This window comes from Rhinolophus ferrumequinum, chromosome 13 (assembly GCF_004115265.2).
Source record: "Rhinolophus ferrumequinum isolate MPI-CBG mRhiFer1 chromosome 13, mRhiFer1_v1.p, whole genome shotgun sequence".
Lineage (NCBI taxonomy): Eukaryota > Metazoa > Chordata > Mammalia > Chiroptera > Rhinolophidae > Rhinolophus > Rhinolophus ferrumequinum.
Window position 1 is genome coordinate 53,316,881 of NC_046296.1, and position 16,674 is coordinate 53,333,554.

Consider the following 16,674-nt stretch of genomic DNA (forward strand, 5'->3'; position numbering starts at 1 on the left):
ATGCTGTGATGGAGCAGGGGCAGTGAGAGGGAACCAGAGGTAGGCAGCAATCAGGCTGAGTTTAATGACAGGAAGCTGGGCCAGACCATACACAGACCTCTGCCCATCCCCTCGGCCCATGGCCCCGAGAAGCCAGAAGCAGCTGGGGGGAGCTGTGGTTCCTCCCCAAGGCAGGTAGCCATGGTCCCGTGGACTTTGTGCAAAATACTAAATGCTAATTTGGCATTGAGGGCCAGCTCTGAAAAGGGGATAGTCCTTTGTGCAGCTAGCCCAAGAGGGAAGGGAAAAGAAGTTAGGAGGCCCCTGGCCGAAAGGAGAAAAGGGGAAGGTAGGAAGGAAAAGACCCCCAGGCTTGGGGGATACAGGCACAGGGCAAGTTTTTGAACACTCCTCTGGGGTAGAGGCAGACATTCTAGCAGTGGAGATCACAGATCCTCATCTCCAATGCCCTCGAAGGCGAAATTGCCGTGGACGTCACTGGCACTGGCATCTGTGCTGGGACTGCCAATCCCCCGCAAGCTCACGGCACTCAGCTTGCTCTGTAACAAAGGCAGGGTGGGGTCAGGGCTTGAGCCTCCCCAAATCCCCCTACCAACACCAACCTCACCAACCCTCGTGGGAAACTCACTGAGAGTTTGACCATGGACTCCCGGCTGGCATCAGGTGACTCCTGGGGAAGAGGAGGCAGAGGCGTCAGAGACCTCATTGGGGGAGGTAAGGCAAGCCTGGGGGCCAGGGTACTAACAAGGAGTAACACTTACAAGCAGCGGTGGGGACTTCACTGCTTGCTGGCTGTCTGAGCGTCTCAAGGTGCCCCCCACCCGCCGGCGCAGCATCTGGGGATGGAGATAACAAGGCACTGATAAGGGCAGGAGCACTCCCTTTGCAATCCCCATCACTTCCCCTGTCCCAGAAAGTGTCACACCAGGAACAAAAGGCAGGGAGAGCACAACCACTCCGTTGCCTGGTCCGTATTTGCTGCTCACCTTCCTGATACTGCCACCAGATTTCTTCACCATCAATTCATCTACCATGGACTGTAAGCAGATACTCATCATGATAGCCTGAGGGCAAGAGGAGAGCTCAGCCTGACTAGAGCTGTCATCCTGAGCCCAGCACCCCTAAGACGGGCTCCCACTCACATGGAGTCCTGGAAGCCCTAGACTTGGGTATCTAAGAGAGGCGGTGCAATGGGGTCCAGAGGAGGCCTGAGGGTGGGCTCACACCTGGGGGCTGGTGATGGTGACCCACTGGAGCCGGTCCTTGCTCATGAGGTATTCAAAAGCCAGTTCCAGGCGCACCTCGCCCCGGCCCCGGCCGGGGCTGCTTGTGCCTCCGCTGGGCAATGGCACCTGGGAGAGGAAGGGGAATTAGGCCGAGTTCATTCTGACCGATCGGCCTGCCTCCCTGGCCCACTGCAGCCCATTTCTGAAGCTCAAGGCTTGCCAGGCCCCATCCCAAAGGCCTCCCCACTCCTACCCCAACTCACAGAGGAGGTGACCCGCCAACAACGCATGCGGGTGACTCGAAAGGAGCCTTCGCGGAGTTGCTGGCCAGGCAGGCGGAGCTGGAGGCTGAGCTCACTGTTGCCTGCGCTCACCACCACGGGACAGTCCTTCTCTGGGAAGTCAGCCACACAAGCATCGAAGCGCAAGTAGCCATAGTGTCGCAGCGTCTGGGCCAGCCGCAGGAACTGAAACCCAGTCACCAGGCGGGCGGGTCAGGGGGGAGTGGAGCAGCTCGGAGAAAGCAGCCCCGGGAAGGGAGACGGGCAGGGCTCACCTCCTTCTTGGAGACCTTCTCTTGCAGAGATTTGAGCTGCTGGTGCTGCTCCTTGGTGACCAGGATCCACCCACGCTCAATGTCTGACACCGTCTACAAGTGGAGACAAGGGGTGAGGGGGTTCAGGGATCCCTGTCAGAGGTCCAAGGAAAGGGTCCAGTTACCTCTGTCCAGCCTGACCCCTAGCCCCACACTCTGTGGTGAGTCCTTGACCGAAATTAGCTTATAAAGTAGGGACTGTAGAGGTTGTAACGCCTAGGAACGATTGTATTCTAGCAACTTCCCCCATGAACTGGGAGAAAAGACATAAAAGGAGTTTTCTTGGAAGAGTGGGACACCAGAGTCATTTTCAGGGGAAGGGTTCTGAGGCAGCTCCAAGCTCACCTGAGCATAAAGCAGGTTCAGGCCAACCCGGTTCTCCATGACATCGTCGTCATAGGCAGAGTCCCAATAACTGTGAGGCCAAGGGGTGGAAAGGGGTAATGGGGCTAAGCTGGGGTAAGGCAAGAGGTAGAATGGAAAATAGGGCAGAACAGGAGCAAGCTGAACTACTGGGCTAATGGTTGGCGGGAAGCAGTTTGGGAGGCCTGCTACGAACACCCAGTGCTACACCCTTGTCCAGATTCTTCTGTCTCAATACGTGGCCCAGTCATCCATCCAACCTAGCACCCTCCCCTCCTCCAAGCCCAGCCCTGACCTCTTTCTTAGCACAATCTTATACTCTTGACTCCGAAGACTGGTAACAGACACATAAGGCAGCTCAAATTCTTGCAATTTCCGTACAACTATGGGTTAAAGAAAAAGAAAATGTCATGAGACTCAAGGGGAGGGAAATCAAAGAGGGAAGCCCTGAGGAAATGCCACATTCTAGTGGGAGACAGGGAAGCTAATTCACTCCTGGAAGCACAGGGAAACGGTCAAGTACGGAGAAACTCACAAGAAAAGGCTCCATCCTCTTTTTCTCGAACTAAAAAGAGACTAAAGTATCCGATCAAGTCATCTGGAAGATCCAGCTTTGCAGCCACAGCCTGAGGGTAGGGAAGGAAGTCCAGCTCATCACACTGGTTGGTTCATTCACCTCCCCCACAAGCCTGGACCCCGAGGTGCAGGGGCAGGTGCAGAACCAGCGCCTCACCTCCAGGACATCCTCAGTCTGATCTGAAGTGAGCACATTGACCAGAACTTTCTGCCCGTTGCTCAGCAGCACTTCCAAGGATACCTCTTCTGTGGGGACCTGCTGTGTCTCCTGGTGAGCACAGACAGGAATAGAAGGCACCATTTTGTTAACCCCTGCTCAGTGTCCAGCTCTCACCTATCCCCAACTCTGTCTAGGTCCTTCTGGTGTCATTATTCTCAGCTGCTTAATTAAGGCTCGGTTTCCTTGATTTCACTGGTACAGCAGAAGCCCCATTCCATTAAAAAAAAAAAAAAAAAAAGGTGCCAGGATGACTCCTCTGTAGCCACTTTATTAAAATGACACGGCCCTACAGCAAGGTCCTTCTCTGAAATCTTGGTCCCATCCAAAGTCTTACCTGTTGTGCCCGACGCAGGAAACTATTGAAGGTCTCACTGCTCCCAAGCAATGGATCTTGCCGAACTGTGGGGAGATGAGAATGATGTTCAGTAACTTAAAGACTCCTTGGCTTCTCCCAGTTCTCGTCTTGATAGGTCCCCCAGACCTCATTTCCTGGGCTGATAGGGGCCTGTCACATCCCCAGCTGGCCTCACCTCACTGTTTGCATAAATTCTTCACCTGCCCCACCCCTGGCTGCCATCTATTTGAGTCCAGTCTATAGAACTAGGGAAGTAATACTGTCAATCTAAAGCATATCAGATACAAATTAAGTTCTCCCCATGGATCTAAACCTAAATTGCTTTAAGATTATTTAGTATTAGTATTTCTAACAGATGTTAGTACCCAAATTGCTTTGCTATTGTCAAGAGTATCCTCGCATGCTACTTTTCCCTGGACCTACAGAACCAGCCGGTTGATTCCCCCATAACCCTCCACACAGCCATCCTAAAGTTCTCTCCGACCACTCACCAGCTTGCATGTACTTCTCTAACTGTTCTCGCCTCTGTTCTACTTCAGCAGGTGTCAGAGAGAAAAGCTTCTTTGGAGGAAATGCAGGAAGCACATTGGCCCCATACTCCTTCCGAAGCTATTTAGAGAAAGAGAGAACCCTTCACATAGACACAGCAAATAAGAATAGGCAATCCACACTCACAATCTTCTCTTGGTCTCCCCTTCCCTTCCCTCAGTCTCTTCTTCCCCATCTGCCCTGTCATCTGGGAAACACTTCCTTTGACAGAGGTCAAATTCTAAGAAAGCTGTTCCTCCCTTCTAAATATAAGTTCTTTCCTATCTTACTGTGTACAAGTCATCCCCTTCACAGTGTGGGGAGGGTTTGTATGGGGCCACGGCCTAGGGAGCCCATGATGGTCTAGCAAGACTGTGATCATTGAACCGTCAGAGGAAGAAAAGGGCTTTAGAAGGAAATTTTATGTGCACAAATGATTAAGTAATAGCTAAGTTTGTCCACTATAAGTATGGGACTTACAGGGACTTTACAGATCAACAAATCCGTTTTTCTGTTGTAGGAAATGAGGCTCAAAGAAACTAGGTGACTTGCTCGGGGTTGCACAACTAGTTATCAGTAGAACCAGTACTCTGAACTGAGTTAAATACAGCTCACAATATGGTGAGAACAGAGAAACACTGCATCACAGATACATAAGGAAAACGACCTGCTCCACACACTGAGATGGGCCCCAGAACACAGAAGGTAATCAGTTAATGGTTTGTATGAGCAGGGAATAGTATTTCAAGTTGCAGCCCAGATGACAGAAGGAATGTGCTTCGGCAGTGGAAAGGAGGGTAAGGGGAGAGGTGGCTTTTTTCATGCACAGGCAAAGGCTGAAGCCAGGGGACAGAGAAAGCAGGAAGGAGAACGTAAGTATAGGGAGGAGCAGTTAGAGGGCAGACATTAAGCTTCTTAGGGAGTTCCCCGGAAATGTCAAATGATAAGATAAAGTAACAGATCCTTCCCTGTGGCAGTGATTAAAGGGGAACGACATACAGCCTATAGGAAAGCGATGAGGGGGAAAATGGAGACGTTGACGTCCAGGTGTAGGGAAGGGCTTGAAGGTGCCTCAAGGCAGGGGTGGTAGTCCCACCTGCTCGTGCAGCCCCAGGAGCTGGCTGTAGCGCACCCGACAGTGCAGGACTCCATTCACGTGAATGTTATAAGCCTGAGGACACAAAAGCAGGCATTTTAGGGTTGCCGTCGGGGCGACCCCCTTGAGAACCCTGGTCAGAAGTTGCCTGGTACAGCTCCGCCTGAGTAGAGCGCCGAGACCTTCCGAGGGTTTCTCAGTTCTGTTTTCCCTGTGGCCAGGTTCTAAAGCAGAAGCACCAGTCCGGGGGAAACTCGGGCGCTCGTGTCGCAGTCTCCCTCCCCAAGAGGCCAGTGACGCCCACCAGAGCAGCCGCGGCCCAGCTGGGGGAGGCGACGCAGTTGGACAAAGGACCTACAGGAGCTGGGGCGACCTGTGGGCGAATCTGAGACGTGGTATAAGTTCCCAGCTAAGCCGTCAGAAGTCGGCGGCCTGGGACCAGGCCCGAAGGGTAGATGCCAGGCTTCGGAGGCCGCTCGGAGAGGGCTCCGGCCCGTTATCCCCGCCCCTGCCCGGCCAGGCTCCGGCCGCTCCTCACCACGTAGGCGGAGCCGCCGCTGTCCCCGCTGCGGGACTCGGTTTCAGGAATGGAAAAGTGCATGTTCCCTGCGACAGGGCCCAGCCGGGCTCCGGACTGAGGGCCGTAGCGGCTTTGCACGCTCGCCTCCGCTGCTCAGCGCGTTCCCGCAGCCTCACTCGCCATTTTTTTTTGGGGGGTGGGGGTTGGGGTGCTGAGATCGGATGTGGGAAGGGCGGTGGGACATCCGCTCTGGGGCGCAGCACCCCGGGCATGCTGGGAACTGTAGTCTAAAGGACAAGAGGAGACTACCGGGACTGGAGCCCCACGTTGAGATGGCCCTCATCGCCACCCGTAGCCCGGGGCGGAGCTCCAGGGCAGGTCCGAGATTGTACTCGGCTTCGGGCTGCGCGTCGCGAGTGTCGGCCCAGGAGGCGCTGCAGTTCCTGTGACCGCGGCGGGCGGAGCCTGGGATTCAGCGTGATGGCTGCCGTGGCTGTGGCTGTTCGCAAGGGTGAGTGAAGCATCTGGGAGCACAGACGGGTACGCGAGACTACGGGCTCCGGACAGCTACTGCTGGACCCTGGGCCGGTCTCGGCACTGTCGTAAAGTTCCGGCGCCGCGCCGGACGCTGGTCCGCACTGCCTCGGGCGCAGTCCGGAGCCGCGTACCGCCTGGTTTCCGAGTGAAGGGTGGGTGCTCTTCCTTTCTCCCTCCCCCGCCTACCCTTTGATCCTGCCGCGCACTGCGTCCCCACGCGGATCCTTGACTCGCCTCTTGCCTGGTGGCAGAGCCGTGGTCATGCCGACCCAACAGCCAACTGCGCTTTCTACGAGTGTCCCCAAGCCCTCCCTGAGCCTGTCCGGCTCACTTTGTGCCCTGTTTTCTGATGCAGACTCGGCATCTGGGATGAAGGCGGAGCTTTCTCCTCGGCCTGGGGTAAGTGTGGGTGCCCTCCCAAGCCGCCTGTCAAGCACTACGCAGGAGGCTCTGTCAGCTTTATTCCGCCCCAACCTCCATCCCTGTTTCACTTTATTTTTCGGTAAAGTCAGGAGATTTTAGAGTTCTTTGCGCCTTAACGGTATGTGGCTCTCACCCTGGAGGAGAAGCTTGGATCCCTGTGGGAGGTAAGCTTTGTAACAGGTAGCTGGTGAGAGTTAGGGAGTATTAGGAACTTTACCTTGTGGGAATCTTGTGAGAATCCAGTAGTGTTTATTTACCTTTGGAATTGTTGGGGAAGAGCAGTATTCTATGTCTGTGTCTCAGGCAGCGGGGAGGGAGATGACCCAAGAAGAAAAGCTGCAGCTCCGGAAGGAAAAGAAACAGCAGAAGAAGAAACGGAAGGAGGAAAAGGGGGCAGAACCAGAAGGTGGTTCTGCTGTATCTGCAGCCCAATGTCAAGGTGCGGGATCTTTTTTTAAAGGGCTGGGGTTTGGAGCTGGTAGAGGGATGGGTGGCATAAAAGCAGAGGAGAGAGGACAGAGTTGGTTTCAGCAAGTGAAAGGCGAAGACATTTAGATAAACAGAGAGAAGCTTTGGTGGGGGCATAGATATTATCTGCCTGGGGCTTCTTCCTTCTACCTTTAGTAGGTGTAACCTTCCTTCTACCTTTAGTAGGTCCTACCAAAGAAGTGCCAGGACCTGGCAGTCAGTTGGGCACTGCTGGGGAGAAAATTCCAGCTGGCCGGAGTAAAGCTGAACTTCGTGCTGAACGGCGGGCCAAGCAGGAGGCTGAGCGGGCCCTGAAACAGGCAAGAAAAGGTGAACAAGGAGGGCCGCCTCCTCAGGCCTGTCCCAGCACTGCCGGAGAAACCCACTCAGGTATCTTCCTTTCACTTCATGACCTCTATTGATTCTACTTATTGTGTTAACTCAAGCTTCCCTATGGTAAAACAGCTCTCCCATTCTTCGCTTTGGTTCCCAGATTTGAAGATTCTCCTCTCAATCTTATCCTACCCCTATTTTCTCTTCTACTCTTTTCTCCCATTTTTCCCCCTTCTTCTGCCCAATTTTTCTTGATGTCTCCTACGTCCTAAAAGCAAGTTTCCCATTGTTACCTATAGAGTCTTGAAAACACGATCATTATCTTTTAGGAGCGAAGCGTCTCCCTGAGTGCACTCAGGTCAATGACCCCACACTTCTGAGAAGGCTTGTTAAAAAACCAGAGCGACAACAGGTAAGAAGTAAGTTTGGTGTGTGGCCAGAAAGAGCCTAGGGAGATGGGACAGAGGGAGAAAGGTGCTCAGGGAAAAATGAGACCCTGGAGAAGGATAGATATTTGGGTCAAAGTAGTTTTAGTATTTGCTCCTTTCTAGCTTCATCCCATGAGTTTTTTTGTGTGTGTTTTTTGCCAGGTGTTTTCACATTTTATTGGCTATAATATACACCCTAGAGCTGCCTCGGTCCCTCTCCTCCCATCCCCCCGCCACGGGGTCAGGCTTTTCCAGGAGCCCCTGCCTTTGCTGCCTGGGCCCGCTGGAACGCCTGCTGCAGCTGCGCAAGGGTCTCCCTCTGTTGCTCTGACTGCCGCTCCAGGTCGCGGAGCTGGGATTCATACCGCTTAATTTTAGCTGTGATATAATCCAGTCTCTTCCCCACTGTGGCTCGAGCCTCCCCCAGCTCCTGTTTGACCAGCACGGGGCCCAGAAGTTTAAAGACCACGTTGGACCCATCCAGCAGGGCCAGTTCCTCCTTCACGATATTATTTTCTGTTAGTTGTGCTTCAAGCTTCTGCCGCCCTGACATGGATTTACTCAAGTCCTGCTGTAGCTGTTGATATTTCTCCACTTCTCCCTGAATCAACTCAGCCATGGTGGAGACAAAAGCGTTCTCCCTTCAGTATTCATCATCCCATGAGTTTTAAACTTTGGGCTATTGGTCTTATTTTCTCTCTCTCTTTTTTTTTCTTAAGGTTCCTACACGAAAAGATTATGGGTCCAAAGTCAGCCTCTTTTCCCATCTACCCCAGTACAGCAGACAAAACTCTCTGACTCAGTATATGAGGTAAGTAAGATTTTATGAAATTCATCACTTTTGAATCTGAGGAGTTTTAGCAATTCTGTACTGAAAGTAACTGGAAATTTGACCTTGGCTCTGTGGGAAGAAGCATGAACACAAGACAAAACTAGAGGAAATGGGGTGTTTGTGCTAGTGAAGGAAGTTCCTTTTCATCAGGGGCAGGTGGGCAGTAGGTGCTCAAGCTCCCTTGCAAAGTGTGTGACACCGTCATCCCATCAGCATCCCATGCTCTGTGATCCACCCAGCCATGGTGCGACTCGGCCTGCAGTACTCCCAGGGCCTGGTCAGTGGCTCCAATGCCCGGTGCATTGCCCTGCTTCGTGCCTTGCAGCAGGTATGCCATGCCCCGTCTTGGTCCCTCTTAGGACCCAGCCCTATCTCCCCTAACAGGACCCCAGCTTCTGTCACCCAAGTTAATCTCGAGGGCGGGGTAGGGAAGAGGGAATGATTCCACTCAGAACACTTTTCTCAGTGAAGCTTACCCTGTCCCCCTTTCAGAGACCTTTATTAGGGGGTATTTTGCTGACCAACTTGTGTACCCTACAGGTGATTCAGGATTACACAACAGCACCGAATGAAGAACTCTCAAGGGACCTAGTGAATAAACTAAAGCCCTACTTCAGGTAAGGACAGCTACTACAAGCCCACTTCCAGCTCACCTACTCCTTTTCTTGTGTTCTTTCTCTTGCTCTTCTACTTCTTCTTCTTTCATTGTTCTGTTCTCTGTCTTTTTAAAGAATTTTTTTATTAATGTGAAAGCTTTGTAAGTTGTGAAGAGTTGCACAAATGTAAGGTGTTGTTGTTTTAGCTTCCTGACTCAGTGCCGTCCCCTGTCGGCGAGCATGTACAATGCCATCAAGTTCCTTAACAAGGAGATCACGGGTGTGAGCAGCTCCAAGCGGGAAGAGGAGGTGATGAGTATGAGGAATGAGCAAGGCATGCACCTGGGGGTAGAGCTGAGAAACGTTCAGGGCTCCCAGGAGGGGCAGCTTAGCCATTCTGCCCTGGTCAAGGGTGAAGGAAGTGCTTGGGCTGTTTGACTTGTGCCACCTTTGGGTCCCCTGTAGGTTCCCCTTGAGCCCATCATTATACACATGTTCAAGCATCTGGCATGATCATCACAGGAAGAAATGTGTCCATTTCTTGTTCTCTAAGTGTCTTACTCCATTTAGGCCAAGTCAGAACTTCGATCAGCCATTGATCGGTATGTGCAAGAGAAGATTGTGCTTGCAGCTCAGGCAATTTCACGCTTTGCTTATAAGAAGATCAGTAATGGAGATGTGATCCTGGTATATGGATGGTATGGTCCAGATGCTATGACTGAGAAAATTGGGGAGGTGAAATGATCTGAAGAAGGGATTACCCCTTTGTTCTTTAGGAATGAGCTGGCCGTCAGTTAGTGAGATTATAACTGAATCCTCCTCTCCATTCACTCCAGCTCATCTCTGGTATCACGAATTCTTCAGGAGGCTTGGGCTGAGGGCCGGCGATTTCGGGTGGTAGTGGTGGACAGCCGGCCACGGCTGGAGGGAAGGCACATGCTACGTTCTCTAGTCCGTGCTGGGGTCCCTGCCTCCTACCTGTTGATTCCTGCAGCCTCCTATGTGCTCCCAGAGGTGAGCGCAGAGGAGAGGGACTCCAAAGTTGTAGCAAAAGGTTTTAGTAGTATAGACAATTATGATTATTACTTAGGTTTATAATTCTTTGGCAATATTAGAATTACATAAGCGCTGTTGATATTTAACGGGAAAAACATCTACAGCATGTCGTAGCAGTGTAGCTATTAAAGAATATATTAAACTAGCAACTCCTAAGCGGGAAGAGGACAAAAGTAACTTCAGAGTTTAGTTTTTCTGTGGGAGGTCAATGGATCGTTGATCAGGTGGTTTTCAAGAAGAGCCATCGTTAATAGTTGTTACTCATTGTCTTAATATTGCTGTCCTGGGCAGGAGTGGGGAACCTTACTCTGCATTGATCACAGATGACATTTTTTTTCCCCCTCTCTACTCTCCAACATAGGTTTCTAAGGTGCTATTGGGAGCTCATGCACTCCTGGCCAATGGGTCCGTGATGTCACGGGTAGGGACAGCACAGTTGGCCTTGGTGGCACGCGCCCATAATGTACCAGTGCTGGTCTGTTGTGAAACATACAAGTTCTGTGAGCGTGTGCAAACTGATGCCTTTGTTTCTAATGAGCTAGGTAAGGAGGCCCAGGAGGGCACAGCGAAGGTTCCAGGGACCTGAAATTTGAGGAGAGGGGAGGTTGAGCTATAACTTGTTTTCTAAAAGGACATAAATGCATGCACCTCCCATTACAGATGACCCTGACGACCTGCTGTGTGAGCGAGGAGAACACGTGGCCCTGGCTGACTGGCAGAACCACCCATCCCTACGGTTGTTGAATCTGGTCTATGATGTGACTCCCCCAGAGCTTGTGGATCTGGTGATCACAGAGCTGGGGATGATCCCGTGCAGTTCTGTACCTGTTGTCTTACGAGTCAAAAGTAGTGACCAGTGAGTGGGGGAACACAGGCTAAATAAAGGACATACTCCCTACACTCAGCAACTCTGCTGCCTTTGTCTTTTTTTTAGCATCGCCACCACTTAGTTTAGGAGTCCAGACTCCCCAGTCCCTCTTAGCACCTGCTACCAACCTCAGACCTTTATGGAGATCCTCTCAGGTGCCTAGCTCCATGCCAGTGCTTTGGGGCCAAAGTGAAGGTCGGTATGGAGACCAAAAACTATCCCAAGTCAACCATTTACCAAGCATCTGTGTGCCAGACACTGAGCTAGATAGGAGGAATATAAGGACCAATAAGAGTTCCAGATTTACTGTTATGAATTAATGTATTAATATTTATATTAAACTATTTATGTTAAATATTTATATATTAGTATGTGTTTGGTATCCTTAGTATTGAGTACTAATTTCTGTGTCAGGAACGGTTCTAATGCCTTTCTTACCCATTTAAGGAAGATTAATCCAACTCTATGAAGTGAGAGTTTAGAGATGAGAAAACAGGCCCAAAGGGGTGGTTATTTGCCAAGGCAACACAGCTAAGGCACAGAGAGGTTAAGTTACTTGCTCAACATAACACAGTAACTAAACCAGAATGTGATCTTAGGTATTTTGGACGCAGAGACTATGCCCTTAACTCTTGTGCTCTTAAAGTTAATACTATCGGCCATTAAGAAACACTCATCATGGTGGAGGAAGACAGACAATACTGTAGTATGAGACAAATTCTACTAGTACTGTGTTTCCCCGAAAATAAGACGCTTTAGAGCTGATTGTCCGGCTAGGTCTTATTTTCGGGGAAACACTGTAGTATGAACAGAGTTCCTTGGAAGCAACGAAGGATGATCCCATATTTAGTAAGGTTGGAGAAGACTTCACAGGTAACATCTGACCTAGTTCTTGAAGGATAAGAAGTTTCCCAGTTAGAAAAGAACAGGAAGGCAGATCAGAGGAAATAGCTTGGACACGAAGACAGAATAGGCCTTAAAATTTGTGGTGAGGCTAGAACCGCGGCTTCTGTGGACAGAGTGATAAAGCTGCAAAGGTAGGTTGTGTTGGGGCCAGATCATGAGAGTAACCGTTGTGGTTAGCATTAAAAAAGGAGTCATCCATTTTGTGTATGTGTGTTTTACTGAAAAATTTCAAGCAGTACAGGAGTGAACTAGTATACAAAGAATCCTCAGCGCCAGATACAATAATTGTCCAGATTTGCCACATTTGCTTTCTTTTGTTCCCTTTTTTTCCTCACTGAAGTTTAGAGTAAATCCCAGATATTACCATTTTGCTCCTACAAACTTCGGTATGTGTCTAAAAATTACGGAAATGTACCATATTACTACATTTTTTTGTCCAATCCATAATCAAATTTCCTTCTCAAAAATGGCTTTTTACAGTTGGTTTGTTTGAATCAGGATCTGAATAAATCCACACATTACATTTGGTTATTGTGTTTAATTTTCCATAATCAAAAGCAGTCTTCCCCACCCATCCTTTATTCTCATTATGTTGATTTGTTCCAGAAACCAGGTTGACTGTTTTGTATTGCCTCACATCAGGAGGTAAATAATGGTTGCTTGTTCCATTTTTAGTGATGAGTGGGTCCAGGCATTTTAAAGTTTCCCAATAAGCTTTCACTTAAATGTTTTATCCACTGGCGATTGTTGCCTAAATTTTGCCATTAGGGAATGATGCAAAATGGTGATTTTTTTTTTCTTAATTCTATCATTCCACATTTACTAGCTGATAATCTATAAAGAACTTCTCTCTCATCAGCTTTTATTCTGAATTACAGTTCATACTGGAAAGGCAGGATAAATGCTTAATTCCTACCTTTTATTTGCCAGTTTTCAGGAATTGATAACTAGTTACTTCCAGTGGTATACAATGACTAGTTGATTTTTTTTTTTTTTTTGCTTTTGCTTTTTAAAAAGATTATTATACCAGACAGCCGAAAATAGCTTCCTCATTTTGGGGATCCTGAAGCAACTAGCAAAAACACCTCAGAGGTTCACTTAATGTTTTTATTTATTTAAAAAAAAAGATCATTATGAACTCAAAAGATTTTTTATATATTGAGCATACCACTCAATAACCAAAATTAAGCAGAGGTTCAACAGAGGCAGCTCTCTGCTTTAGAAAGGTAGCTGGTAGAGATTAGAAGCAGAGAAACAGATCAGTTAAAAGATTGCCTATCAATCAAAATTACAAATGCACCTGAACTTTGGTCCAATAATCCTGCTTCTAGGAATTTATGCTGTAAGAGACTGTTAGCATGAGAACTGCTATCTTCAGGTCAGGGTTAACAGCCCCTAGCCTGAAACAACATAATTATAAAATTCCAGGATGTGGGCAGTTGCAGCATGGCGACTAGAAGTCCTGTAGCTTATCTTATACTCCTGGTCTCCTTGTCCTGCAGTAAATCTTATACTCTTTGAAGCTATGCAAATCCTGTAGCTTATCTTATACTCCTGGTCTCCTTGTCCTGCAGTAAATCTTATACTCTTTGAAGCTATGCAAATCCTGTAGCTTATCTTATACTCCTGGTCTCCTTGTCCTGTAGTAAATCTTATACTCTTTGAAACTATGTAAGTCCTGTAAGTTTATCTTGTACTCTCAGAAGCTATGGAAGGCCTTGAAAATGCTATATAACCCCTTGGCTTTAAGTGTTGGGGGTCCTTGTTAAAAACCCGCTGCGTCGGGCAGAGACGGGGACCCCAGCCGGCTGGTAATAAACCTCGCTGTGTGACTTGCATTATTGTGCGGGTTCTCTGTCTGTCTGAGGGGGACAATTCCGGATCTTAACATTTGGGGGCTCGTCCGGGATGCCCCCCCTCAGGGGAACAGACAACTCCCGATACCGAGGTTTACATAGGGAACCGCGGAAGGAGGTTTGGCCACCTCCAATAGGGGAGGACTGAAACAGGTCCTCGACCGGAGAGACTGAAACAGGTCTCTGCCCGGTCCCAAACAGGGGAGGACTGAAACAGGTCCTCGACCTGAGAGACTGAAACAGGTCTCTGCCCGGTCCCAAACAGGGGAGGACTGAAACAGGTCCTCGACCGGAGAGACTGAAACAGGTCTCTGCCCGGTCCCAGTTGAGAATTCTCACGGGAAGGAAAGTGCGGGTTACGACCCTGGAGGCTTCGTTACTTGAAGTCGTGGGAGACGTCCCCGACGAGAAGGTGGCCCAGCGACGTCCGCAGTGGACGCCGTTTGGACGGGCCCTAGGTAAGGATCTTGAGCGTGGTGAGACTGGTGTGATTGAAACGGCGCCTGTGGATGTGGTGTGGTTGACCGGCCGGTGGGTGTTGAAGAGTCCCGTGCGAAGTTGTGTATTTGCTGGCACTGTGTCTTTTGTCCTTTCTTTTGCCTTTTCTTGGTTTCTCTTTGTGACAATTATGGGACAGGTTCAGGTAACACCTAAGACCCTGCTCCTGAACCACTTTCCTGAAATCCGCGCCAAGGCTCGTAATCATGGTGTGGAAGTGAAGAAAGGTAAGTTTGATACATTCTGCTCTGCAGAATGGCCTACTTTTAATGTGGGCTGGCCCCCCCAGGGAACTTTTTCCCTAGACATTATTAAGAAGGTCCGAGATATTATTAATCGGCGCCATCCGGACCAATATCCCTATATTTTGATGTGGCAAGCTTTAGTAGAGAGTCCTCCCTCCTGGCTTAAGCCCTTTATCCCCGACAAGCCAGAAGATCCCCCCCGCCCCCTTAAAGTCCTGACCGTTTCGGGACCCTCCCGCCAGTCGGCAGTGCCCACGGCCGGCCCGAAACCCCCGGAGAAGCCGACCCAGGGACCCATCCTTCAGGAGGGGTCAGACATATACCCCTCCCTGATAGACCTAGATCTGGAAGAGACCCCCCCTCCTTACGCTCCGGTGGCGCCGCTACAGCCGCGGCGCGCGCCCAGCCCGATGGCGCCGCCCCCGCCTGAGGCTGCCGCTCCTTCCGAGCTGCCTCACTCTACCGCCTCCCCAATGGCTCCCCCTCCCCCGGGTTCCCCTGCCCCAGCTCAAGGGCCGGCGAGGGGATTGAGGCCTCGCAGACGCCGGGAAGAGACCCCAGAGGAGGAACCGTCCTCCTCCACCTCCGCTGGGGCGCCGATTCTCCCCGTGCGAGCACTAGGAGGAACTGGTCCAGATGGGGAGCGAGCATACCAGTACTGGCCGTTTTCTAGCAGTGATCTGTACAACTGGAAGGCTCAAAACCCTCCTTTTTCTGAGGACCCGAAAGGCCTAACTGACCTGTTCGAGTCTGTCATGCACACACACAGTCCCACTTGGGATGATTGCCAGCAGCTTCTTAAGACCTTATTCACCACCGAGGAGCGCGAGCGAATCCTCACCGAGGCCAGAAAAAATGTCCCCGGCGACAACGGAAGACCGACGACCTTGCCGAACCTGATAGACGAGCGCTTTCCCCTGAATAGACCGGATTGGGACTTTGGGAACGCAGAAGGTAGGGAGCGTCTCCGAGTCTACCGCCAGACTCTTATGGCAGGTCTCCGAGCGGCGGCACGCCGCCCCACCAATTTGGCCAAGGTAAAAGCTATAATGCAAGGGGATAATGAAAGCCCGGCCGTGTTTTTAGAACGCCTCTATGATGCTTACAGACAGTACACCCCGTTGGACCCCCTGGCAGAGGAAAACCAGTCGGCTGTAATTATGTCCTTTATAAACCAGGCTGCCCCAGATATTAGGAAGAAATTGTACAAACAGGAGGGACTGGGAGAAATGTCTATCCGGGATTTAATGAAAGTAGCGGAGAGAGTCTTCAACACTCGAGAGACTCCCGAAGAAAGGGAGGATAGAATTAGAAAAGAAAATCAGGAATTACAGGAACGAATCAGGAAGGAAGACAGAGAGCATCAGAGTAGGGAGAACAGGAGGCAGCAGAGGGAGATGGCCAAGATCTTGTTGGCAGGCGTGCAAAGCACAGTCAGGGTGGGACCGAGTCCGGCCGGACCAGCCCGACCGTGGAGACCGCGGCCCCGACTGGATAGGGGACAGTGTGCAAACTGCAAAGAGTATGGACATTGGAAGAGGGAGTGCCCCAAGCGCCAGGGCCAAACAGGGCAAGACGCACGGGTCCTGCTGGCGGGGATGGAGAGTGACTAGGGGAGACGGGACTCGGATCCCCTCCCCGAGTCTTGGGTAACTGCGTATGTGGAGGGGAAGCCAGTAGGATTCCTGGTAGACACAGGAGCCCAGTACTCAGTTTTGAATAAGCCCACAGAGCCCTTATCTCAGAAAACCAGTTTGGTGCAAGGGGCAACTGGGTCCAAGGCTTATCGGTGGACTAGTAGGCGCCAAGTGGACTTAGGCCGCCACCAAGTGACCCACTCCTTCCTAGTTATCCCTGAATGCCCTGCCCCCTTACTGGGGCGCGATCTCCTGACTAAGATCAGGGCTCAGATCCATTTTGAGCCGGATGGCATTAAGCTATTGGATGGCCAAGGACAGCCCCTCCACATTTTGACCCTGTCTCTTGTGGATGAACATCGCCTGTTCGCCCTGCAGGACAACCCCTACAACCCTCCCTCTACAGAATGGCCCCGTGATATGGATTATTGGCTTAAAACATACCCTCAGGCGTGGGCGGAAATAGCGGGTGTGGGCCGGGCGGCCCGCCGAGCACCAGTAGTGGTGGAACT

General features: G+C 50.7%; 3 protein-coding genes across 9 annotated transcripts; 1 reads left to right on the plus strand and 2 right to left on the minus strand.

Moving 5' to 3' along the window:
* Positions 1 to 39: 39 nt before the first annotated feature.
* Positions 40 to 5,775, minus strand: SNX17 (sorting nexin 17). Of its 3 annotated transcripts, none has more exons than XM_033124475.1 (15): positions 5,498 to 5,775; positions 4,960 to 5,034; positions 3,827 to 3,944; positions 3,315 to 3,379; positions 2,918 to 3,028; positions 2,720 to 2,810; positions 2,480 to 2,567; positions 2,167 to 2,236; positions 1,783 to 1,875; positions 1,490 to 1,693; positions 1,227 to 1,352; positions 987 to 1,064; positions 762 to 836; positions 629 to 670; positions 40 to 539 (listed from the first exon to the last, which is right to left on the minus strand). In XM_033124475.1, the coding sequence occupies exons 1-15, from the start codon at positions 5,558 to 5,560 to the stop codon at positions 426 to 428; spliced, it is 1,413 nt and encodes a 470-aa protein (XP_032980366.1). In that variant the 5' UTR covers positions 5,561 to 5,775; the 3' UTR covers positions 40 to 425. The 3 variants fall into 3 exon arrangements, with proteins under 3 accessions (XP_032980366.1, XP_032980367.1, XP_032980368.1); XM_033124476.1 differs by lacking the exon at positions 5,498 to 5,775 and adding an exon at positions 5,318 to 5,452 and having other exon boundaries at positions 41 to 539; XM_033124477.1 differs by lacking the exon at positions 5,498 to 5,775 and having other exon boundaries at positions 41 to 539; positions 3,827 to 3,966.
* A 57-nt stretch (positions 5,776 to 5,832) lies between these two features.
* Positions 5,833 to 11,060, plus strand: EIF2B4 (eukaryotic translation initiation factor 2B subunit delta). 5 transcript variants are annotated; one of them, XM_033124470.1, is made up of 13 exons: positions 5,833 to 5,990; positions 6,372 to 6,415; positions 6,743 to 6,878; positions 7,091 to 7,297; positions 7,570 to 7,652; positions 8,388 to 8,479; positions 8,714 to 8,828; positions 9,041 to 9,117; positions 9,303 to 9,405; positions 9,667 to 9,794; positions 9,933 to 10,110; positions 10,514 to 10,694; positions 10,813 to 11,060. In XM_033124470.1, the coding sequence occupies exons 1-13, from the start codon at positions 5,960 to 5,962 to the stop codon at positions 11,010 to 11,012; spliced, it is 1,575 nt and encodes a 524-aa protein (XP_032980361.1). In that variant the 5' UTR covers positions 5,833 to 5,959; the 3' UTR covers positions 11,013 to 11,060. The 5 variants fall into 5 exon arrangements, with proteins under 5 accessions (XP_032980361.1, XP_032980362.1, XP_032980363.1 ...); XM_033124471.1 differs by having other exon boundaries at positions 7,094 to 7,297; positions 10,813 to 11,056; XM_033124472.1 differs by lacking the exon at positions 5,833 to 5,990 and adding an exon at positions 6,015 to 6,168 and having other exon boundaries at positions 10,813 to 11,056.
* LOC117032842 (prefoldin subunit 6-like) lies at positions 7,664 to 8,375 on the minus strand. The gene has a single exon (XM_033124478.1). It carries the CDS (start codon positions 8,285 to 8,287, stop codon positions 7,910 to 7,912), a length of 378 nt encoding a protein of 125 aa, XP_032980369.1. The 5' UTR covers positions 8,288 to 8,375; the 3' UTR covers positions 7,664 to 7,909.
* Positions 11,061 to 16,674: the final 5,614 nt, after the last annotated feature.